Raw genomic sequence first — 26,505 nt, 5'->3', positions numbered from 1 at the left:
GCAGTTTGCTATCTTTGTATGCACCTATTTTCTTTAATGCTGTATGTCATATTGCACAGGTTTAGATGTACTCAAAAGTATTTATACAAAGTTTAAGAATATCAGAGACATTGCTGTGTGCTTGATTAAAACTTTCACAGATCTGAATACTTATGCAGTCAACATATTTCAGGTTTTTTTCTCTACACCAGGTACTTGTGGTATTTTCTGAACTTAGTCAGTTTGCGCTTTCAGACCTTGAATATATTAAATTATTTATTAAAAATAAGTGTGCATTATTTTGTAATATCACAAAGTGGGGCACCATAGGAAGGATCTACAGTAGATACCTTTGCCAGGCACTCTAACAATCATAATGTAAGTTATCCCATACTTCTATTCGAGATGTAATTGTCTTATCAAACAGTTGACTAATATATCAATATACATGTCCTGTCCCTTTGTTAATTAACTCCTTGTTCTTTTGACTTTACATCAACTGCAGAAACAGCAGAATTAAAAGATAAATTCCAAATTTACAAATTCTCTGATTTCTGCCTAGCTGCATTGTTCATAACTGAGATGTTTTTGATTCAGACCAGTGTCTGCTGAGAGCCACGGGATTTATTTTTTTACTTGTAATTGACCTATGTTTGAACTGGGCCTTTTAGAAATGAATGCTATATAATCTGAATAAAGCTTTAAGAAGCAGAATTGCTCATTAAAAGGTTTTGGACTCTCTCATGCAGTCATTTGGAATGTACCTTAGTCTCCTGGGTTTACCAAGAACAGTTACATTGCTATGGTAAGAAAATATTGTGATTGCCCCTTGAACTCCCTTAATTCAATCACTTTGGAGTCCTGAACTCAGTATGACTGAAGGCCGGATCTTCCTTTTCTGTTCCCTGAAAAAAAATCAATGTCATGTTATGGGATGTCTGCAAATAGTACATTAAGGGTTGTGTTTTTAAAATCAATTACAGCACATGATACAGCCCGGGAGATGTTACAAATATTTGACTATTTTCCTTGTGACTTTATTTAGCCTTTTATTTTACTACTGATGCAGATTTGTAACATAAAAACATACCATTAATGTAAATGGTAAATGTATTATCCTGAACCTCTTCAGTCACGATGTAGTGACACTTTATAACAATATATAATCTGTCTTTACATTAAAATTAAGACAGAAGGTTCCCAGGGAATTATTTTTTTTGTGTGTGCAAGTGCACAAGTGCTTTACTGAGCAACACCCTAAATCTGTCTCATGCAGTCCTAAAAATGTTTCTGATCATTCCTAGAGAAAGGGGGAAAACTGTTCTTTTAATTCACTCAAAGTCAGTTGTCTAGAACCAGACAGGTCAAGCATAAGACATCTGCCAGTTATTTCTGATATTTTCTTCTAGATATTTAAACATCACTGTTTATTATGTAATTTCCCAAACTGTAATCACCAGTTTTGTCTGCATTTTCAACATAAGAATGTACAAATATTACTGGTGACTTTGGCTCACTTAACCCACAAGGGGAGTATAAGCAAGTACAGACAGGTTCCTGTGATCCACCCATATAAAAAGTCTGCAGCTACCAAGTCTGCAATTAAGTAACAGAAGGTTCAGCAGCATTTAGAAGAGAGTTTCATCCCTCACTGACATCTCTGCAAGGCCACAAGTATCTGTAAAGTTGCAGAGGTCACTGTTTCCCTGGACGCCTTAAAACCTATAGTCGAATCTCAACCCTGCCGCAAGCAGGGATGAACTATTTTGAGCCTTGCTGCTTAAGAAATCCCAGTCATAATTGATCAGTGATGTGATCCAGACTGAAACATGCAATGATGGGACACATTCCGCACTATTTAAGTACTTGAAATGGGTTGAGACACCTTTTAATGAAACCAAACCATCCTAGTTAAGAGAAGACTTTTTTAAAATCGTGTCATACACCTAAGTTTTCATTCAGCATTTCTTAGACTTTTTCTAAGCCCAGTTACATTATACAGTAGCTTCCATAGTATTCATCCCATTTGGACCTTGTCGTATTACAATATGGAATCATAATGTATTTAATTGACATTTTTTGGCATTGCTTGACGCAAAACACTGTAATGTTACACTGAAAACAAAATTCTACAGATCCTCCTGAATTAGAAATAGAAAACATAAAATCACTGATTGCAACACCTGCGATTTGAACCAAAAACCATCCAGTTACTAGTCCATAACCTTCTCTGATTAATTATAAGTAATTCATTCAGTGTTATAATAGCTATGTATGAGGTATGTTTAAAAAAGTGTAAATTAGGGACAAAGCTGAATATGACTGAGTATATATTTAATATTTGGTTGAAAGCTGCATTTGTCCAGCAAATCACCTAGGCTCTGGTGTTACTCACGTATTTATTTTAAGGCAAACAGAATTTGTTTTAAGGCAATTTAAAAAACTCACATACAATCCCTTCCACTTACATATGGGGTAAAAGAACATTTAGAAGCTATTCGTAAATTTCGAGTTCGAAAGATAAAAGTAGTTTTGAAGTGACTGAACCAGCACATTTCTCTGGGAACTAGAGCACAAATATAAAATTTGAATGTGGAATGGCTAAGATTTTGTTACAGCCACCTTGCATTTAGACAATGCCACCAATTTGGAAAACTAAAAAAAAAAAATTATACCAGCCTTTGTCATTATTTGTAACTGTGTTGTCTTTGTTCTCCCTTTTCCCTAGAAAAGAATGGGATGAATTATTTTTAAACTGTAATTACCTGGCTAGAATCCGACAGAAGGGGATTAATGGGCAGCTGAGGAGCAGCAGGTTCCGCAGTGTTTGCTGGAAGGTAAGAAGGGAAACATATTCATAGAAAAATGCTTTGGTGTGTTGTGAATCTGAATTTATAGAAACAACAGATTTGTGATGTAGCTCTTTTTGTATGGGTTGTCAGCATAGCCAGAATAAGGCACAAAGGCACAGAAAAGATTTATTTTAAATCCATCCAATGTTTTATTTTTCCCTTCCTATTTCAAATTTATTATTATTGAGCATGCAGATTATTTTTGTGCTTGGATTTAATAGGAGAGGGTGAAGGAGGGAGAGATGGATGAATGAATAAATCTTGATGTTTCTTGAGTCTGGTTCAAGTTCAAATTTTAGACAAAACATGTTCAAAACTTAAAAAGGGGCACAACCTTTAAATATAAGTGTTGGCAAGGATTTGACCTTTGTATTGGAAGTAATGTAAGACTTAAAATCAGTTGCCTTTTATTTTGTTCTCTTTCTGGACAATTCTTTTCCTATTATTCCTTGAGTACATTTCCTGTGTTTCATGTTCCATGTTCAGATAAACCACTCCTGCTACATGGTAGCTTTTTTAATAAAAGGGGTCACAGGACATTGCACCTGCTTTTAATCAGTTTAGATGTGCATGCAAGTTAGCTACTACAATTTATGTGTACTTTATAGTACAGAGTTTGTGTGCTTTTCGTTGTCCTGATTGCTTCTGTCTATCTACTTCATTTTGAATATGTTTGTAAGAATTTAGCATATTGAATTTGCCCAGGAATGTATGTGTGTAAGGCTTTACTTCTTTCTAGGGTTTGGGAAAATGGCATTTTATTGTGTGCCGTATCTATAGCTTGAATATTCCTAAAGGACTTATTAATCTATCTCCATTTAACCTTTGTACCAGATCTAATTTGGCTCCAATGTTTGTAAGAAAGTGGATTTTTAAGATCAGATAAGATTTTTAAATTTTAAAATTTTAAACATAGGATGAAATGTAATAAACTAGAACAAAATCCCTAGGTCCAGTGGTCTCCTTGGGCCATCCTCCTCCAATGGCCATCCTTGGTCTGTGTTTACATGTATCTGTGAGTATCTCTTAACCTTGGTGTTGAAATACTGTACGTGTTTCTACAGTATATGGTTAGAATCAGTCCAATAAAAGGGAGTATACAGAATATGAAATTATGGAATTATAGATGTTATTTTACAGTAATGTGGGTCTTAGAAATACCTGCTTTAGGTTTAACAGTATGTACTGTAGTTAACAAGAGCCACTGCAACTTAAAAAATGTAAGGCCTTGAGAGGTCTTCAGGTAGTGCTGTACTGTCCTGTCCAAAAGGATCTGTCCAGAGAGAAGCCATTATAACAGCATTGTCAGATACACAAACTCCAAAAGATTTCAGCTTAGTTAAAAAAAAACTTGGAAACTGCATTAATTTAAAATAGTTATTCCAAAGTGAGAAAAAATACTCCCTCACAGATGGTGCATAAATCGTCAAGTAATTAAAATAATCTTTCACAAATACAGAATATTCTCCATAGACCCGTTGGCAATCAGAAAGAATGCACAGGTTCCAAGGTTCTGTTCAAGGGCACGGCGACCAGGATGCAAAGAAGTGGATGCATTTTCATTTCTGTTTGTGAGGCCTGCTGTAAAAAGCCTGCCTTTCCATTTCCTCTGTACCCCCAACTCATTGATACCATTAAATCCCTCTTTAGAGGGGTAATGGGGCTTTTCATTTCATTTAAAATGGTTCATCTTTACCTATTATCTGTCAGACCAAGACAAAGTTAACAATTTTAGTGTTATTAGCAACCTACAACATTTCACAGATTATAATAATTAAAAAATATTATTGTAGATTGATAGCACACTAAATTGCCACATTGGACAAGGTTGCAGAACACTCAGTATTGAGGTTTTTTTTTCTTAAAAGTTTGCCCAAGCTTTAAACTGTTCAATTTTTCTGATATGCGTTTGCAGGATTTCCCTCACTTCAAATGTATTTATTTTTTCTAGGCACTATAATGTTAGCAAATAGAATCAAATGGATTTTCTTTAACATTGGGAAAATGTCACATTTAGCAACATCAGTATTTTCTTGGCAGCAAATCAGTTGCTAGACAAAGCACAAAGGGAAAAAAAACTCGACGCACATATGTTTGGACAAAATAAGATGTGCTTTGTTGAAGTTTTATTTTTCAGAAAGAAAAAGATTCTGCGTTGAATCTGGATTTAATTTCTACAGCTTCAAAATAACTTGTCAAGCTTTTGAAGAGTTCTTGCAGCTTTTCAGATAAATCTAAGACATACTGTTAAAATAGTTTAAAGGTATTTTAAAAATAAGCTGGAACCTGGTGTGCTACAAATCCCTGAGTGATCACCTGACAAGATACTGACAAAACCTTTAGGCTTTTCAATGTCATTAAATGGTTTAGTATAAACCATTGTAATGTAACAAACTGTGTGTATGTCATTTACACAGTTTATTACATTTGTCTTTTAATGTTTTGTTTGCAAAAAAGATCCACACTCAACACCAGTTGTCAAATTTAGGTTTATGGTGACAGGCAGTGTGCAAGAAAGTGGAAACACCTGGGCAAATGAGGGACCCCAAATATGTTTAAATGGCTACCACACAGTTGTGATTCATGCATTAATTAAAGAAATAACATCCCAGTGTGCTTAGGGTCATGTACTGTATATAAATGCTGGTGGCAATCATAGGCCTGGTTGCCTGTAATTATGCTTAGCATGGCTACAAGAGGTTAAAGTCGTCTCCTCTACAAACAGTGACTCCCATCGTGTTCGTTTGTACCAATCTGTGCCATTGAATGTAACGTTAATGCTGTTTTCATTTACGAGATATAACACTTTCTTTTTTGGGAGTGAGATGTAACTTCTTTACAATGCTCCAAGAGAACTGAATCGGTCTTATTCATGTGTACTATATTTCTGCTAGTTTGTGCCATTGAAAGTCGAATTTGTGCTAATTTGTTTTCTGTGCTATATTTTGTTTATTTTTTTCGGGGTGTGACATGACTTAGCTCCACTACAACAGCCTAGGAGAACCAAACTGGTCTTATTTATTTGTACTATGTGATTGTGTTTGCTGTTAAAAGGTACAGTTCATGCAGCTTATTTTCTTGAGTTATAGCGCATTCTTTTTTGGGCAATGCCAGCCCTACTCAGCCCTACAGCAGCTCTCATTCATTTATGCTATGTTTGTGCCACCAAAAACCAATTGGAAAAAATCTGATGAGATTGGTTGGAGACAATGAGATACTTGCTTGCATTAATTTGCAGGAATTGTTCTTAAGAAAAGAAGTACTTTTCATTCACTTTACAGGTGAAATAACAGTGACCCCGTTATTTTTTGTTAGCTCTAAATGAGTTCTGATCCTTTTGACTTTTTTTTTATTTGTCATATTTTGGTTTCGTTAGGAAAAACAATGCCATTTGTTAACTCTTACAGCTAAACAATGGGAGTTGATATGACTTCCAATGACATAGGGAACATTTTGCACAGTATATGTACTTTTGTACATCATATGTCCTAACATGAACAGGCATGGGCTGCATCCTTGATGATGATGTGGGAGCTTTCGATTCACTGTTTGATCTACACCCCCACTTTCACCTAGATATATTTTACTTTTTTACTGTAAGAACTTTATATATAACTTTATTTAAGTAAACAACTTGGTACTTTTTTCTAAATGTTTGTAAATACTGGTTAGGAGTGCTCAGTTTGGAATAAAATGCAGTTTTTTTGTACAGATCTAGCCATTCAAAATGCACGGTAAAAAAGAGGAGCATAACATCGCTGAACATCATAAACAATATTAATTTAGGAATATAAATATATCATACAATCTGTATATGGATGGTTGTGGTAGTTTAAATAAAAAATACACAACAGTATTCCACTTTCTTCATACACATTTTATGCATCAAAGTCAGTTACTCGATCACCTACTGTGGTTATTTTGGAAAAGTTTTGACGTGTTCGTTCTGACTATTTTAAGTTTGTATATTTTATAAAAAGCTATAATGTTTTAACTTTTTCTATGAACACTTCAGCTCGATATCGTAGTAAAAAAAGTGTCATTTTTATAATCCACTTAATAGGGAATATAAAATGGAATTATCTTTCTAAAGAAATTTAAAATGATATTAATTTAAGGATCCAATATATTTATATAGCTCAAAGTATTACCATATTCCAACATTTTGCCTGCCCTTTTCAGCTACAACTTAATAATAATAATAATAATAATTGCTTACACTTATATAGCGCTTTTCTGGACACTCCACTCAAAGCGCTTTACAGGTAATGGGGACTCCCCTCCACCACCACCAATGTGCAGCATCCACCTGGATGATGCGACGGCAGCCATAGTGCGCCAGAACGCTCACCACACATCAGCTATCAGTGGGGAGGAGAGCAGAGTAATGTAGCCAATTCATAGAGATGAACTTAAGATGCCGAGTGGCGCATTGGCATAATGGCTTTGGGGTATGACCCATATGCTGGAAGCAGAGGTTCGAATCCTGCTTAGGGCATGAGTTTTACTTGTTCAAAGTGAAATTATTTATTAATAACAACTAATAATTTCAACCTGCTTGTATTTTTAAATTGTATTTTGTTCGGGGTGATTTGTCACTGTTTTCTCAACCTTAACTTTCTTATTAAACGTATATTTTTGGAGACAGGGTGTTCCAGATCTCTCTTTAATTTTTTTAACTCCCTCTGTATTTCCTGTTTTCACACAAATAAAAATAAACTAAATATGCAAAGCTTTTCACAGGTGGAAAGATATTCTGTGCTCAGTAGCTCTTTCACCACAGTACACATTATGTTACATTTTTAATCATCAGTCGAAGCATTCTGAAGTCTGTCAAAATCGTAAAAAATGTAACCAAATAGTGTAGGTGAGATTGCTATCTTTCCTTGATAAGGCAGTTAGAAAATAGATAGATTGATGGATTAACACTTGTTAAAACATTCAAATTTTAATGCGATCTGGAAGATATTATTAATAATATCTTGGACGATCTGTAAGCTGAAGAGTTATAGAGGAGACACATTGAGTTATTTTTTCTTTCCAGCTTGGAATTAACTTTTATGTATTCCATTGCAGCCACTTCATGTAACGCAGCTCCATACCTCTTTAACAAACATCTTATTTGTCACAAAGGCGAGGAGTGTTACACCCACTGTATTGTTATGTAGAGTAGAGGGTTTCGCCTGGGGGATGGGGATGGAAAATATTCACGTAGCGTTATACTGGGGACCCCACCCTGGACAGACAAAGTTGATAAAAGTGTTAAAAATTCAAAGGGGCGCCTGTGGCAGAGTTCAGAGCAGTTTAAATTACTGAGAAGCTAGAAACAGCAGCAGCACCTGTGTCGATATTAGTGGTTTCTTAAAAAAATATATTATAATAATCGCAAGTGCAAAAATATTTTGCATAACAAAACCGTGAAAGAAGCAGACCTTAAATATATATCGGGTTTCTCCATACAGATGCAGCCATTCAAAATGCGCGGGCGATACCGCATTATTTTCCGGTACACTGTACGCAGTCTACCGCAAGTTACCAGTAAATACCGCGAGTTACCGTAAATTCTACTATAATACGACAAGCAAAATAATAGTATCCGGAATTTCCGCAAGGTGGAGCTAATAAAGCTCAACCTCTCATGTTTGAGCTGTCGCCATCAAAGTCTTTAACGAAGATATTACTAATAGTATTAATAATGAATGACCTTGGACAAGCTGTAAGTGTAAACTCAAAGTATTGCCCTGGTCAACATTCTTTTTTTCATTGACCGTCTTTGTAAAAGTAACACCACAGCATTTCGCAATCATGCATTTGTTTCCAATCATGCAAAGTACAGTAATTTTTGAGAATCGATTCACCATGCCTTTCACATGCTCATAAAAGAGATTGATTTAGGAACATAAACATATTACCGTATGAAAACTGTACTGTATACAGTATGTATATGTATATTTAATGTCTTAACTGTGCCCGTTTAAGTATTGAATATTCATATGGAATTTTACCACTGAAGGGAAATCTTAGTAGCTGAGCATAAAAAGAATAGGAGCATACTGCAACGTGTGTGAAGGCCATAAATGATATTAATTTTGGAACGTAAACATACAGTATATGGCTGGTCTCGGTACTTTAAAGAAAACATACACCAAACATGGTTTCATTATGACCAGAATCGGTCTTGAGATATTTTTAACTTGATTTACAGTATTTGAGAGGTATGTCTTAACACCGATACTACGTAAATACTGCTCACGTATATGTTTCTAGGTTTATATTATGCATTTCATACGGTCAAATTACTTTTGAGCAACTAATAAAAGCGCGAAACGGTATGCCCAGGGCGTTTTAGTTTCGTTTTGTGCTGGGACTCTGCTTTAACAATGTCGCCGTGGATTGATTAGAGATATCAAGTACATACAAGTCATTTTTTAAATGTTGTAGTTTGTCTTGTAAAAATGTTACGAGTACATCATCTATCAACAATTACACAGGTTCTGTTTCCATATTGCGGATTTTGGTTACGTAATATTATTTTCTAAATTTCATGTTGTGAATATATGATTTGGGCAAACAGAGCCGCAAAGAAGTACATTATGGGTTGTTGGTTTTTTTTTGCAGTTTTATCTAGAACAAGCGATGCTTAAACCTTTGTCTGATTCTTGTGAAACTATCCACACGACAGTTACAGTACCTAGGATTTGACTTCAGTGATGTCACTGATGGGATGTTTCTAAAAATCCATCCTCTGTAAAACGTCTTCTCTAGTTGTCCTGCATATGTATTCGCTAATGAAGCTGTGTGTTCTGAGCCTGGATCTCTACATTTCTGTATGAACCAGCTTAGAGGGCTAAAGACAGCTTGTGTTTAAATTGAGTGTAAGGTAATTTATGCTTCTAAAGTCATGGTCAGCATTTATTATTGTACTGTGCTGTAAACTTGTTCTGTGCCTAGTCACATTATTTTATAGCGTTTTTATAGCGTTATCAAATCTGGTGGCGTTGTGTGTTAGTTTCCTGACTCCCATGTCACATGGTCTGTGATTGAATCCCATGGAACTATGACTTTATTTTTTAACAAACATTTCTTTGAAAAAATGAAACGTTTCCCTTGGTCAGAGATTAAATAAAACCTCACTCGCACCAAACAAATTTATATTTCTAAATATCACAACATGATTGAATTTAAGTCTTTTTAATAACAATGAATAGTCACCTATGCGTTACAAAATATACATTTATATTGATTTGAATCGCGTTTTGATTTAAATCGTAAACGCGTGTTTAAATATATGTGTTTAAAGGCGATATACTGTATAAAAGCGCTGATTCTTATGGAGTTATAACGATATAATTATATTCATGTACCGCAACACAAGAATAGTACACGCTGTACATTGTCTGTTGATAATGTTTCTGTAGTGCTTTTTCAGCACCATGACTTTTTTTTTAACAAACATTTCTTTGAAAAAATGAAACGTTTCCCTTGGTCAGAGATTAAATAAAACCTCACTCGCACCAAACAAATTTATATTTCTAAATATCACAACATGATCGAATTTAAGTCATTTTAATAACAATGAATAGTCACCCAGGCGTTACAATATAAACGCGTTTGCGTTTTGATTTAAATCGCAAACGCGGGTTTAAATATATGTGTTTTTTGATTCACAATCAGACAAATGCAACATAAATTGATATCTTTGTCTTCTAAGTATCTTAATAAACTTTCAGCATAGCTTTCTCCCCGTTTAGATTTCTTTTTCTTGGGATCTTGGGATCAAACGTGGAAAGATTAGATTGTAATCGTTTTTATTTTTTAAATACATTGCGGAGTTAAAGCAAGTTAAAGCCTTGATTTTATATATCACCTTTAAAAGTGGAATCTCAAAGCAAAGTAAATACCCAACACTGATTGTACCCCTCTGTCATGCTAATAAAGCACCTTGAATTGAATTGAATTGAGGGGGGGCGGGCGAGAGAGCCAGGACAGACAGGCAAATAAGATACACTCCACAGACATTCACAACAGCGACATATCATAAAACGTTTGCACATATAGTTAAGTTATTACTTGGTTTTCAAAGAGCAATGAAATACAATATTGTTGTTGTTGCTGTTATTATAATAATAATAATAATAATAAACTTTATTTTATATAGCGCCTTTAAAGGTGGCTTCTCAAAGCGCTTTACAGGATGACAATAACAATAAATAAGAAGACTACAACAATAAATAAGAAAAATTTCACAAGACAGGACACAATTATAATTACAGCAATACAACAATAACAATAGAGGAGACCGTGGAAGATGGTATTAAGAAGAGCAGAGGGGTGAAGAATGGAACCAGTTAAGTAAAGGCTTTTCTGAAAAGGAGGGTTTTGAGTCTGGATTTGAAGGAGTTTAGAGAAGGTGACTCTCTAATATCCTTGGGCAAGGAGTTCCAGAGCTTGGGGGCATAGCAGGAGAAGGCCCTGTCGCCCATACAATGTAGACGGGCTTGGGGGACAGTAAGGAGGGCAGAATTTGAAGAGCGGAGGTTGCGAGGTGGGGAGTAGGGCGATAAAAGTTCAGACAGGTATTGAGGTGCCAAGCCATGTAAAGCCTTGTAGGTGAGCATGAGGATTTTAAAGTCTACGCGGAATTTGACCGGAAGCCAGTGCAAGGACTCCAGGATAGGAGTAATGTGAACACTTGCACTAGATCTGGTCAGGATTCTGGCTGCTGAATTTTGGACATACTGCAGCTTGTTCAGAGTAGATTTAGATACCCCAGGGAGCAGAGCATTGCAGTAGTCAATTCAAGAGAATACAAATATGTTGATCAGCTTTTCAGCCACAGTTAATGATAGCATAGGGCGTAGTCTTGCGATATTTCTAAGGTGAAAAAAAGATGTTTTGACAGTATGCTGTACATGTGGGTCGAATGTTAAGCCAGAATCGAATATAACCCCAAGGTTTTTCAATTTTGATTGGAGCTCAAGTACAGAGCCATCTACAGACAGGGTTACAGGACTGGCTTTGCGAAGTTGATGGGGGGTACCAATAAGCATGACTTCAGTCTTGTCACAGTTAAGATGAAGGAAGTTTTGAGTCATCCAAATTTTTATGTCAGAGATGCAATTAGATAGAATAGAGACAGCCACATCAGTGTCGGGTTTGGTATGGATGTATATTTGAGTATCGTCAGCGTAAAAATGAAAGCTGAGGCCATGTGATCTTAAAAGCTGACCAAGTGGGAACATGTAAATGCTGAAGAGCAAGGGGCCCAGTATTGAGCCCTGAGGGACACCAGACTTGACAAGACCAATTTCAGACCTGTACCCATTGAGAGAGACAAAGTGACAGCGATCAGTGAGGTAAGACTTAAACCATTTGAGGGCAGTGTCAGAGACTCCAAACACAGTCTCGAGACGAGAAAGCAAGATGTTATGGTCAACAGTGTCAAAGGCAGCACTGAGATCAAGAAGGATGAGTATGGAAAGAGAACCAGAATCAGAAGCTATTAGGAGATCGTTGGTGACTTTGACTAGGGCGGTTTCTGTGCTGTGAAGTTGACGGAAGCCAGATTGGAGGGGTTCGAAAAGGTTGTTTGTCATGAGGTGGTTATGTAACTGAAGTGTGACAGCACGTTCTAGAATTTTAGAGAGAAAGGGTAAGTTGGAGATGGGGCGAAAGTTGTTAAGATTGTCGAGAGCCATGTTAGGCTTCTTTGGCACTGGGGTAATAGCAGCAGTTTTGAGGACCGTTGGTACAATGCCGGTGCTCAAGGATTCATGTATTATATTGAGGACAATGGGACAGAGAGAAGAGAAACAGGACTGGAATAAAGTGGTGGGAATGGGATCTAAAATAGATGTGGTGGGTTTCATGCGCGTAACTAGTTTGTTTAGGGATGCTGAGTCAAGAAGAGAGAAGCTGGAGAGACGGGAACCAGAGAAGTTGGATGAGGAGGGAGGAGGTGTGGAAATTATATCCGTAGTGGAGAGAATGTGATGCCGGATGTTGTCAATCTTAGAACTAAAGAAATCTAAGAATGTGTTGCAAAGTTGTGATGAGGCAGGTAATGTGGTGGGGCAGTTTGGCTTGAGCAGTCTGTTGATGGTGGAGAAAAGATGTCTGGGATTGTTTTGGTGATTTTCAATGATGTGAGAGAAGTAGGTGGATCTAGCAGACTCTATAGTAACCTTATAATCAGATAAGTAATCTCTCCAGGCCTGATAATGTACATTTAGGCCGGAAAGACGCCACCTACGCTCAAGTTTGCGAGAGGCTGCCTTCATGAAACGCAGATGGTCATTGTACCAGGGGGCAAGGCGAGAGAAGGAGATGGTTCGAGTTTTTAAAGGAGCAAAGGTGTCGAGGGTAGATAAAAGAGCATTGTCAAGTAACTGTATTTTGTCCTCTAGAGGGTCAGAGGAAGAGAAACAGGATAAGGAGGACAGAACAGAATTTGCAAACCTTGGGTGATCAATTGATCGCCAGTTGCGGAAATTTACAGAGCGTGAGGGGGAAGTGTTAGAAACAGGTAATTCCAGATTGAAGAGAATGGCTAAGTGGTCAGAGAGGCCTAGATCAAGGGGGGAGCAGTGGGAGACAAAGGAGTCATTTGCAATAATTAGATCTAAGGTGTGTCCTTTGTTATGTGTAGGGGTACAAACAAACTGAGCAAGGTCAAAGCATCCCAAAAGAGAAAGGAAGTCTTTAGCCAGACTGGAGGAAGTTGAATCAATGTGTATATTAAAGTCCCCTAGAATAAGGATCCTTTTAAATGTAAGGGATAAGAATGAGAGAAAATCAGCAAACTCACCTAAGAAGACTCCACTGGGTTTGGGTGGTCTGTAAACTGTGGCAATAATAGTAGATTGGGGGATAGAAACATTTAAAACAAGACACTCAAAAGAAGAGGGAGGAGGTATAGCTACAGGACTTAGACTGTAAAAAAGGTTGTAAATAACAATGATGCCCCCGCCTCTGCCTGAAAGACGCGGAAGGTCAAAGAAACCATATCCAGGAGGAACTAGTTGGTTGAACAGGAGTCCATCGTTTTGTTTGTGCCATGTTTCGGTTAAGCACAGAAGGTCCAGTTGTTTTTCTTTGATAATGTCACATAAAAGAAGAGCCTTGCTGTTAACGGAGCAGGTGTTGAGTAGTGCTGATCTGGCCAGTCTCGGGGATGCGGGGGGAAGCGGAGTGCGGTCCAGGTGCGGTAGTGAGAGGAGATTTTTTAGATCGGCGCCGGTACGTGATGGACTTACAGACGTGCGGCGAAAGGCAGGGATAGAGACTCCGCAGGCAGACGAACGTAGAGAACGGTGTCCTGTGCTGCGATGGATGTAGCGAGTCGGTCGTAAAATCCCAGTAAAACGGCAGTAATCGAATGTGTCTTTGACCAGGAAGTAGCTTTGTTTTAGTTGAAGAAGTTGCAGTGCAGTGTACCTCAGAGACATGATTGATGGAACGAGACGGGAAGGAAATCCAGAGAAGGCGGTAGCAAGAGGTGAAAGTCTTCAGTTGAGTAAGTTCACAATGCAGTGGAAGTCGCACCCGTGAACTTGTAACGTGAAGCGGATGAAAATAGATAAACTAGAAATCAGTGCAATCGAGGAGAAAAAGGGAAAAAAAACATAAATAAGTAGATAGAAATGAAAAACTGGTGAGAGGAGCGGCAGCCAAATGCGCCAGCGTTCCCTCTCGACCGGAACCGGACGAGTTGTTGTTTTTATCCTGTAAAGCATTTTGAGAAGCCACCTTTAAAGGCAATATATAAAAGCGCTGAATCTTATGGAATGTGTTCCGCCGGGGATTCAAAAAATTTATTTTTTTTAATCGCGTATCTAAGGAAAATTGCAGTATAACTTTGTTCATGCACAAACAGTGGCATGTTACATTATAATTTGTGTGTCTCCTCTTGCCAGAAAGCTCTAAATTGCATTTTGAGTGTGGTTTTTGACTTTTTCTAAATTACAACCCATAAATAAAACTGATACAGTTTAGACTTATTTTAAACTGTATTACAGCAGCACAATGGATAATGCAATGTAAATTGCAAAAATGCACTTGGAATCTGTCCAAGCCCTACTTTGTCAGGCATTTTCTTTTACTGCAACGGACATAAAAACTCCCTTGCTTTTAACAGAGCGTTTCATAATTTCTAACTACGAAAATTATTTAAACTGCGACACTTATCATTCATTCCACTCCATTATCAGTCTTCCATTTCTCCCTTAACATTTTAAGCATGAAAGTTTTATGAAACGGTACCCAAATATGCGATTGCTGTATGGAATGAATTTTAATTTAAAAAAATTATTTAACACGAAAATTAAGCTGTTTACATCTTCCGCCTGAGAACAGTCACCCGTTGCTACCCAACGCAGAAACACAGCCACTAACTAGCAAAGAGAGGACATTAGCGAGCCAACATGATAAAGAAATAAATGATTATTTTATTTCTTTTGCACATTTATTTTAACATTTCCATCGATTGTACAAGCACTTGGAAACTGTCCAATCTCTAGTTCATCAGGCATTTTCTTTTACGCTGCAGGCATTCTCCTGGTCTGGCGCCGATCTGTGTCTTCTAGGATATAATGCCAGCAAACTATTGTTTTTTGTCCACTATAACAGACAATCTCCTTTGCTTTTAACCGAGCATCTAACCTCTGATTGGAGAAAAAAGACGTGCTGGTTTGCTATACATACTGTACCAGGAAGAGGATTTCTTTCTATTCGAAACGTGTATTTTAAAAGTTTAGAAGTAAAAACCTTACAGCGTACACAGATTTCTAAACTGATAAGGATCGTTATCTTTGTCTTATGCATAATAATGTTCACCGCTCTGTCCAGCAAATTAATAATAAACTTTATTTTATATAGCGTTTTAAACGAATAAGTAATTAGATTGCTCATAAACCTAATCGCTTTTGCTACATAAACACAGCGTGATTGCTCTTTTTTATTTAGGCTCAGATTTCAACTATAGATCGTATTATTATAAACTTTCTTGGAAAAATGTATTTTATGTAAACCATGTTTGCTATTAATTCATTTAGGGCTAGAATATGTTCATTGTCTTCCAATCGAGTCGAGTTGACATTAGAAGCTTGCCACGCCCAGACTGTTACATCAACGCATTAGCATGTTAAAGCGATTTCATTGAGGAGCCTAGCTTTCTTAACTAGTAAGTACTGTACTTCCTTGGTTTTGGAGGGGGAGGTGTCTTTCGCTGGAAATCTCGCCCCCTTCTACTTTGAAAATACCTGTGAAACCGGTTTAATTCGTCACAGCCAGCACTCCCGCAGAGAGGGGGGTTGTACTCGTTAATGTCTTAGCCGGAACACATCATTATATCTCATTTTGTATTTCTATAAAAAAATTGTTTGTCCAGGTCAACACTATTGCTGTTGTTTTTATCCTGTAAAGCGCTTTGAGGAGCACAGCTTTCTCACCACTTAGATTACTTTTTGATACCATCCTTACACAAAGCAGAAACTTCTTGTATTTTCCGATGACATACAAGTGGAAAGATTACAGATTTTAATCGTCTTTTTTCTGAACCAGGGAAAATCTGATCATGTTTCTCTATAACAATAATAAAAAACTTTATTTTACATATCACCTTTAAAAGTGGCATCTCAAAGCAATACAGTAGATGTAAACCACAGATTACAAAGTAAATACCCAGACAAACAAACGCGTTTTTGATAAAATGCTTTAATTCATTCAGCAGAGAGAGAGCGTAAAACCTGGGCGTAACAGCTGTTCCTTTTTCTGATCACTTGCTCTCTGGATGAACGTCTCACCTGTCCTGTTCTTTGTTTTCCTAATTTGCTGATTATGCCTTCTGCAATCCACTCCTGCCCTCACACCTAAAGAAGACTATTTTAAATTTCTTTGCGCGGTCCATTGTGCAATTTACCCTTGTATGTGCTGTCCTTAAGGTGATATCACATAAAGGTGATATGTAAAATAATGTCTTTATTATTGTTAGAGATTTTCCCCGGTTCAGAAAAAAATATCTAAAGTATACTAGTTTGTCACTAGTATACTTTTAATACAGTCTTTGCTGTGCTCTAGAGGATCCTTGTGATATTTCGAGCTCTGGTTGAATGATAAGTGTCGCAGTTCAAATAAATTTCGTAGTTGGAAATTATGGAACGCTCTGTTAAAAGCAAGGGAGTTTTTATGTCCGTTTTTTTTTGCAACATGAATATAATAATCGTTATTAATTTCTTTAGATACGCGATTCCACATTATATTCCCTTTTAATCAAATTCTAAAAGTATGCTTGTTGACTCCGGTATCACGTTAGTTAAAGACTTTGATGCTTAAAATGTTTAGGGAGAAATGGAATACTGGTGTGTATGTTTTCTTTAAAGTACCGAGACCAGCCATATACTGTATGTTTAAGTTCCAAAATTAATATCGTTTATGGCCTTCACACGCGTTGCAGTATGTTCCTATTCTTTTTATGCTCAGGTACTAAGATTTCCCTTCAGTGGTAAAATTCCATATAAATATTCAATACTTAAACGGGCACAGTTAAGACATTAAATATACATATACATACTGTATACAGTACAGTTTGCATACGGTAATATGTTTATGTTCCTAAATCAATCTCTTTTATGAGCATGTGAAAGGCATGGTGAATCGATTCTCAAAAATTACTGTACTTTGCATGATTGGAAACAAATGCGTGATTGTGAAATGCTGTGGTGTTACTTTTACAAAGACGGTCAATGAAAAAAAGAATGTGGACCAGGGCAATACTTTGAGTTTACAGCTTGTCCAAGGTCATTCATTATTAATACTATTAGTAATATCTTCGTTAAAGACTTTGATGGCGACAGCTCAAACATGAGAGGTTGAGCTTTATTAGCTCCACCTTGCAGAAATTCCGGATACTATTATTTTGCTTGCGGTATTATAGGAGAATTTACGGTAACTAGCGGTATTTACCGGTAACTCGTGGTAGACTGCGTAAAGCGCACCGGAAAATAATGCGGTATCGCCCGCGCATTTTGAATGGCTGCATCTGTATATCTGGATGAATTACTGTAAGTGATGGTTTTATGATTAAGGATTTCTTTATGAAATTCTTCATGTTAAACAAAGGAGGGAAGAAGGGTTTTTACAATTGCCAGGAAGCGGACAACAGCTTATCAATATGTTGAAACCGCACCGTAACATAAAGACAGAAGAGTTGCACCTTTAAGTGAGCGAATGGCTGTTGTTTACTAATGTATACTGTCTAGATGCCAATGTTCTTGTTACACAGACAAGAATAAACTCTCCCTTATTAAACTTCGAAATCCTGACTGATTTGATTTTGTATTTGAACAACCAATGCAGTGTTTCCTTTTTTTGGGGGGGTAATTAGACACAAGAAGGGCATGGACAATGTTGTGTGGCTCTGGGGGAATTTTTCTGTAAACTGAAGAGTTGTAGAGAAGACATGTTGTGTATAGTTTTTTGGACACTTGTAAGAACATTCCAATGTTAATGCGATACGGAAGATATTATTAATAATATTACTAATGAATGACGAACTGTAAACTGAAGAGTTACAGAGCAGACACGTCGGGTCTCATCTTTTCAGCTTGGCATTTAACCTTTAGAGCGATTCTTTTGGTTATATTTCTTACATAGCCGCATGCGTAGAAACAGTTTGCTATTAAAGCTTGTTGCAAATACGATGTGCCTCTTTCACTGGTTTAGAACATCTATATTTTGTACACAACGAGTCTATATTTGTTTCAGCAACGAGTCATTTAACTTTAAATTTGTATCAAGAAAAATATTACATACTATATATATCAATATTATAATATTATATATTAAAAAAATCAAACATTTGTTTGGATGAGAGAAACAGGTACAGTATATTTTGGGAAGTCATGTACTGATTGCAAAGAAACTGATTTTGACAAACCTTAAAGAGCGGATTTTGCATGAGGAATTTAAAATCTGTCTGCCTGACTACTGAAGTTTATTTCATGGAACTGTTCGAACACCTACAGATGCAGCCATTCAAAGTGTGGGGTACAGACACGTACCGGAGGTAATTGGCTACGGCGTCGCGCATCATGACGCAAGATGACGCGGGGTACCGGGGTACGTGATTGGTTGACCGACGGGCACTCGTGGTCTGTTGGTCTGTCGTAGAAAGATTTACAGTAAACGTCTTTACTGTGCCCGTTGTAGTATTTAATATTTATATGGAATTTTACCACTGAAGGGAAATCTTACTGCCTGAGCATAAAAAGAATAGGAGCATACTGCAACGCGTGTGAAGGCCATAAACGATATTAATTTTGGAACTTAAACATACAGTATATGGCTGGTCTTGGTACTTTAAAGTAAAAAATACACACCAGTATTCCATTTCTCCCTAAACATTTTAAGCATCGAAGTCTTTAACTAAAGAGATACCGGAGTCAACAAGCATACTTTTAGAATTTGATTAATAGGGAATATAATATGGAATCGCGTATCTAAAGAATTTAATAACGATATGATTATATTCGTGTACTGCGACAGGGCTGTGTAGGGCTGTTTCACCTCCCTCTTCATGACACTTCCCTTGTAGCCTACTGGTCTACGTGCCCGACTACCAACTCACGGTCTGTGTGTTCAAATCCAGCTGGTGCTGGACTTTTCTTTTAACAAACATTTCTTCGAAAAAATAGAATAGCGATATTATGGACAATCAATTGACTTTTATATTTCAAAATATCACAACATGATCGATTCTAAGTCATTTTTGATAACAATCAACAAACAAACATTTCTTTGAAAAAATGAGACGTTTCCCTTGGTCAGAGATATAAATATATAATATATAAATAAATTAAATTTAACTAACATGTGAAACAGCGTGTGAAAAAATTGTAGTTTTAAGCTTTTCTGCTAATATAATATGGAATCGCGTATCTAAAGAATTTAATAACGATATGATTATATTTGTGTACTGCGACAGGGCTGTGTAGGGCTGTTTCGCCACTCTCTTCATGCGACTGTACCAGGAAGAGGATTTCTTTCTATTCGAAACGTGTATTTTAAAAGTTTAAGAAGTAAAAACCTTACAGCGTACACAGATTTCTAAACTGATCAGGATCGTTATCTTTGTCTTATGCATAATAATGTTCACCGCTCTGTCCAGCAAATTAATAATAAACTTTATTTTATATAGCGTTTTAAACGTAATTAGATTGCTCATAAACCTAATCACTTGCTTTTTCTTTTTATTTAGGCTCAGATTTCAACTATAGATCGTATTATTAATAACAACCAACCAACAAAAACAACCATATAAACATAATACCAACCAAAAACATAGATAATGACCACAATACAAAATCAAATATATCAAACCATTATACTCGCAAATTCCTCCAATTATCATAATCCCGCCCCTTATGCAAAACTAAACCCTCCTCCCATCCCAGTTTATCCTGTTTATCATAAACAAAATCCACCTCAATTTTCAACATAAAGCATTACACAAAATCAATACCTCAACACTCCATACTCAACAACGATAATTCACAAACAGCCAGAACATGTAGTGGTGACAAAGGCTAGTGACCTTTGTTTCATTAGTGACAAAGGCTAAAAGGGCTTTTATGTAAACCATGTTTGCTATTAATTCATTCAGGGCTAAAGTATGTTCATGGTCTTCAAATGAAAGAAGGGTTCCTTTCGCCGTGGTCGGGTTGAAATAAGAAGCTTGCCACGCCCGGACTGTTACACCAACGTATTAGCATGTTAAAGCGATTTCATTTAGGAGCGTCGCCTTTCTTAACTAGTACTGTACTTACTGGGTTTTTGAGGTGGGGGGGGGAGGTGTCTTTCGCTGGAAATCTCGCCTGCTTCTACTTTACGAGTACAACCCCCTCTCTGCAGGAGTGCTGGCTGTGACGAATTAAACCGGTTTCACAGGTATTTTCAAAGTAGGAAGTACAGTGTTAACTGGTAGCTGGGCTCCTCAATGAAATCGCTTTAACATGCTAATGCATTGGTGTAACAGTCCGGGAGTGGCAAGGTTCCAATGTCAACTCGACTCGATTGGAAGACAATGAACGTATTTTAGCCCTAAATGAATTAATAGCAAACATGGTTTACATAAAATACATTTTTCCAAGAAAGTTTATAATAATACGATCTATAGTTGAAATATGAGCCTAAATATAAAGGAAAAGCATTTTCAGAGAGCAATCACGCTGTGTTTATGTAGAAAAAGAGATTAGGTTTATGAGCAATCTAATTACCTATTCGCTTAAAACGCTATATAAAATAAAGTTTATTTAGAGATGAATGATCAGTGTCGCAGTTTAAATAATTTTCGTAGGAGGGCTTGGACAGATTCCAAGTGCATTTTTGCAATTTACGTTGCATTGTCCAATGTGCTGTTGTAATACAGTTTAGAATACAGTTAGTCTAAGCTTTATCAGCTTTATTTATGGGTTGCAATTTAGAAAAAGTCAAAAACTGCACTCAAAATGCAATTTAGAGCTTTCTGGCAAGAGGAGACACCCACATTATAATGTAACATGCCACTGTTTGTGCATGAACAAAGTTATACTGCAATTTTCCTTAGATACGCGATTAAAAAAAATAATTTTTTTGAATCCCCGGCGGAACACATTCCATAAGATTCAGCGCTTTTATATATTGCCTTTAAAGGTGGCTTCTCAAAATGCTTTACAGGATAAAAACAACAATAACAGCAACAACAACAATATTGTATTTCATTGCACTTTGAAAACCAAGTAATAACTTAACTATATGTGCAAACGTTTTATGATATGTCGCTATTGTGAATGTCAGTGGAGTGTATCTTATTTGCCTGTCTGTCCTGGCTCTCTCGCCCGCCCCCCCTCAATTCAATTCAATTCAAGGTGCTTTATTAGCATGACAGAGGGGTACAATCAGTGTTGGGTATTTACTTTGCTTTGAGATTCCACTTTTAAAGGTGATATATAAAATCAAGGCTTTAACTTGCTTTAACTCCGCAATGTATTTAAAAAATAAAAACGATTACAATCTAATCTTTCCACGTTTAATCCCAAGGTCCCAAGAAAAATAAATCTAAACGGGGAGAAAGCTATGCTAAAAGTTTATTAAGATACTTAGAAGACAAAGATATCAATTTATGTTGCATTTGTCTGATTGTGAATCAAAAAACACATATATTTAAACCCACGTTTGCGATTTAAATCAAAACGCAAACGCGTTTATATTGTAACGCCTAGGTGACTATTCATTGTTATTAAAATGACTTAAATTCGATCATGTTGTGATATTTAGAAATATAAATTGGTGCGAGTGAGGTTTTATTTAATCTCTGACCAAGGGAAACGTTTCATTTTTTCAAAGAAATGTTTGTTAAAAAAAAGTCATGGTGCTGAAAAAGCACTACAGAAACATTATCAACAGACAATGTACAGTGTGTACTATTCTTGTGTTGCGGTACATGAATATAATTATATCGTTATTAATTTATTTAGATACGCGATTCCATATTATATTCCCTTTTAATCAAATTCTAAAAGTATGCTTGTTGACTCCGGTATCTCGTTAGTTAAAGACTTCGATGCTTAAAATGTTTAGGGAGAAATGGAATACTGGTGTGTATTTTTTCTTTAAAGTACCGAGACCGGCCATATACTGTATGTTTATGTTACAAAATTAATATCATTTATGGCCTTCACACGCGTTACAGTATGCTCCTATTCTTTTTATGCTCAGCTACTAAGATTTCCCTTCAGTGGTAAAATTCCATATAAATATTCAATACTACAATGGGCACAGTAAAGACGTTTAATGTAAATCTTTCTACGACAGACCAACTGACCACGAGTGCCCCTGTCGGTCAACCAATCACGTACCGCGGTACCGCGCATCATCGTGCGTCACAATGCGCGACACTGTAGCCAATTACCTCCGGTACGTGTCTGTACCAGGCACTTTGAATGGCTGCATCTGTACACACTCATGTCGGAGCAAATTTTGCCAGAAACAACCTCCCAGAGTAAGTCTTTGAACTGCACAGTTTTACTGTGCAATATACGGTTTAAAGTTTTGAATTTAAAGATAAACTTTTGACTGATTACTGGCTGCTGAAATTTAGATTAAGACAAAATATAGATTTTCTCAATTCGGATGTAAACCAGAAAGAGACACATTGTGTTCACAATAAGCTATAATTCTGGAGTATTTATATGTATTCTGCTATGTGAGAAACAAAGGCTTGGAACTGCCTGGGTGCAGCGTGCTACATTTCAGTCCATTGCCCATTACCACTATAAGGACTATAAAAGTTTAAAAAAAAAAACTAATGTCAAAATGTTTCCAAAACAAACACTTGTGATATTTTAGCTACTTAATTACACGATTCCATATTAATATTACTATCAAGTGGTATTAAATCAGAACAACATTTTTTTACAATGACAGCAAGTGGTGTTCTTACTACTGTACGTATTCTTAGAAAAGGATAAAACATTATACAATAACTTCATATGAAGTACAGTATATAAACTTTATAATGTCAGAATAAGCAAGTTAAAACCATAACCCATTGTAAGTCACCATGTTAAAGACTTTGATGCATAAAATATTTATGAAGAGGGTAGAATACTGTTGTGTATGTTTTCATATTTAGCTATCACCATCATCTACTGTGCGATCACTGTATATAAAGTATTACATTACAGTACTGTTTTTGTTTTCTGCTACCTAAATTTGGATTTTCATAATGTGATTGTAAACCTGAAAAGGGCACATCGTGTTCACAGGCTACAGTATAATAACAGTAATTTTGTTATTAAAATTAACAAAAGTCTAAAGTGTGTACAGCTTAAATTCTATAATTAGAAAAACATTATCCCTCAGCACTGACCGGGATTCGAAACTAGGCGTTTTCTGGTGATAGCCGAAAAGCACCACATGTGCCGTTAGGCTTTTACAACTCCACCTGTTGGTTTTACAAAGAACTGTAGTCATATTCTGGAAATTTTCTAAAATGCTGTGGTCTCCCACAGTCTACCGCAGTTTCGCGCAGCCGCTGAACTAGGAACTACTGCACTATCCCTCGCACATTCTGAATTGGTGGACCTGTACATCTATAATGATAGAACACTAAAGTGTCTAAGCAGGACATAAATGTTGGTTTACAAAGTATGTAGTCACGAAATGGAGAGGTATGAGGATGTTTGTTGCATTCTTTAGTTTTGGGAAATAGAGTACTGCACTTCATAGAATGTTAATAAAAACAGCCCACAATTATTAGTTCTTTGTATGTGGACAGGGTAAATTTAGCCAATTAACATTCTATAGAAATTGTTGCAACAAAAGGTACAAAATTTCTGGGAACCATTTTAAAAAAGCTTTCAGGAAGAATATGTTTTAGAACCAGACATTACCAGTGAATTTCAAACCAGCTGTTGTGTTCATATGTGTAGAGAATTTGATTTTTATTTTATTGTTGACAGCTTTATCTCGATGTTCTTCCTGAAGACAAAAGTCAATGGATTAACAAGACAAAGGAGCTAAGAGCACAGTATGAAAAAATTAAAGAGACAGTAAGTATGAAACGACAAGAAAGGTAGTATTTACTCGTTATTTTTATTGCACAATAATAACTGATTGCCTTTATCTTATGCTAGCACATAACCAATCCACGAAAAGCTGCTGGACAGCAAGACTTGGTTGTAAATAATCCGCTGTCTCAGGATGAGGGGGTGAGTATGAAATCTCTTGTGGTTTGTGGTTTTAACTTACTTACAGTTGTTTTTTGCATCAGGATAGTCTTAAAGAAAATTAAAAAAGGATGTTTTCTTCTGTGAAGGAATATGCATTTCTAATAAAGGTGTAAAAGTTGAAAACAGTGAATGTAAGAAGGTTTTTAGAATATGATTTTAATTAAATCATACTGTATTTGTCATGAAAACATATGCATCAAGACATTTAGACCTGTGTCTTCTTAAATCATCTACTTTTCTCACAACAATTCAAAATTTCTTAACAATTTAGAAAGTGTAAGGATTATAAATTATTGTTTCAGCCAGTGTAATGACACTGCATTTGTATCTGCCCAATGTATAATGAAACAATTCAGAGCAAACCTAGATCCCACTAATTCACGAGTTATGATATTGTTTCATCATTATTGTTTCTGACAAAAAAATGTTCTGTTTTGTTTGGCAACATTACTTGATGGTAGATGTTGAAGTCTGCATTTATCCGCCCATTTCCTTAGATGTTTGATTGGGTTAATACACTGTAGCAGTACATTATGGTTCCCAGACACAAGTAGGATGGAAATTGCCACACATTGCTTTGCCAAAAGTTTACGGAATTACATTAACTTTGGTTTTGCAGTAACAGAGGGTGGAGCACACCTTTTAGTGCAGTGCATTGATGTTGATAGTGGTAACACTAGACTCCTAAAGTTGTCAACTCACATGATTGATCTACTGCAGATGTAGTAATAAAGTTTTATTATACAGATTCCAATGCTTGGTGTTTTTTCACACTGTATCCGTTTGTTTTATTTTAATTAAATGAAATGGAAATGGAATTTCTCAGGAATTGCCACCCCTTGGACTTCCAGTGCCACTTTGCTCTTACCTGTAAAGAACTTTGCTAGGGATGCAGGTTGAACAATATGATCCACATGTCATTACTTTGACGCTGAGTCATATCACTACCCAAATTGCCAAAAAATAGTACAAAATCGACTCATTTGGCTAGAAACTGCAGGGATATGGTGACATTAGCAACATAGGGTCCCCTTAGCAAAACGGTAACTTCTGCAACTTTTCACAAGCTTGCTGCCTCCTCCTGTCTGTTATATATCTCATTCTCTTGATTGGGTGCAGAAATCATTAACGGGCTTGATGCTAAGTTATGATGTTGCTCTTATAGGGACAGCTGTAATTAGGTTAGGTTCTTCTATAATATCCAAGTTAAATCAGTCATGGATATTATTGTACAGAAACAATCCCTTTCGGCAATCTTGATGTTGGGACATTACATGTGGTTGGTTACGTTTGGGTTGCTTATGAATACATCCTTTAGCTAATGTCACCTCTTGAATAGTTCTGGTGAATGGTGAATAGTTCTGGTGAATGCAGTTCGCTAGCAACTTTGTTGTACTATTTCTGTCAGTATCATTCCCAAGACCATATTCATTGCATTCTGATTAGATCTGATGTATGTTTGTGCATTTTATGTATTCACACATTACTTTTTGCAGTGCAATCATGGGAACATGCATTTCGTATTACACTTGTACCTGTGCTCTTTGTCATTTCATATTAGGGAGGTACAGTGGAGAAAAGGGAATGTGAACTTCTAACCATTATTTGCAGGCATGCCACAGCCTCTCATTACAATGTACAGGTTAATTGACTTGAACTGCATAATTAATTATTTTGTGAAGAAAATGTGTTGCTTCATTTCATTCTTTTACATCATGTTCATTACTTGCTATAGGTAGTGGATTCAACAAGTACTTGAACAAATGGTATCAAAATGCGTATAGGATCCAGTATATTAACAGTTCCATATTTAAGAAAGTAATTTTTCACATTTTAATAGAAAGTAACTATTTTTTAATACTTTCACGTCTAATTTAGATTGATTCTCTATTGTGGCTTTGGTAGAA

At 36.3% G+C, this 26,505-nt stretch overlaps 1 protein-coding gene across 1 annotated transcript in view; it reads left to right on the top strand.

Annotated features, from left to right (window-relative positions):
- tbc1d5 (TBC1 domain family, member 5) overlaps positions 1-26,505 on the top strand; it is a 234,540-nt gene that overhangs the window by 120,528 nt on the left and 87,507 nt on the right. The window contains exons 5-7 of the mRNA XM_088601617.1: positions 2,708-2,816; positions 24,329-24,418; positions 24,503-24,577. Of these exons, the coding sequence (XP_088457743.1) occupies positions 2,708-2,816; positions 24,329-24,418; positions 24,503-24,577 (274 nt within the window). The remainder of the gene's footprint in view (positions 1-2,707; positions 2,817-24,328; positions 24,419-24,502; positions 24,578-26,505) is intronic.

The sequence above is a fragment of the Lepisosteus platostomus genome, chromosome 12, assembly GCF_059453375.1.
Source record: "Lepisosteus platostomus isolate fLepPlt1 chromosome 12, fLepPlt1.hap1, whole genome shotgun sequence".
Classification (NCBI taxonomy): Eukaryota; Metazoa; Chordata; class Actinopteri; order Semionotiformes; family Lepisosteidae; genus Lepisosteus; species Lepisosteus platostomus.
This window is presented reverse-complemented; position numbering and strand designations above follow the sequence as displayed.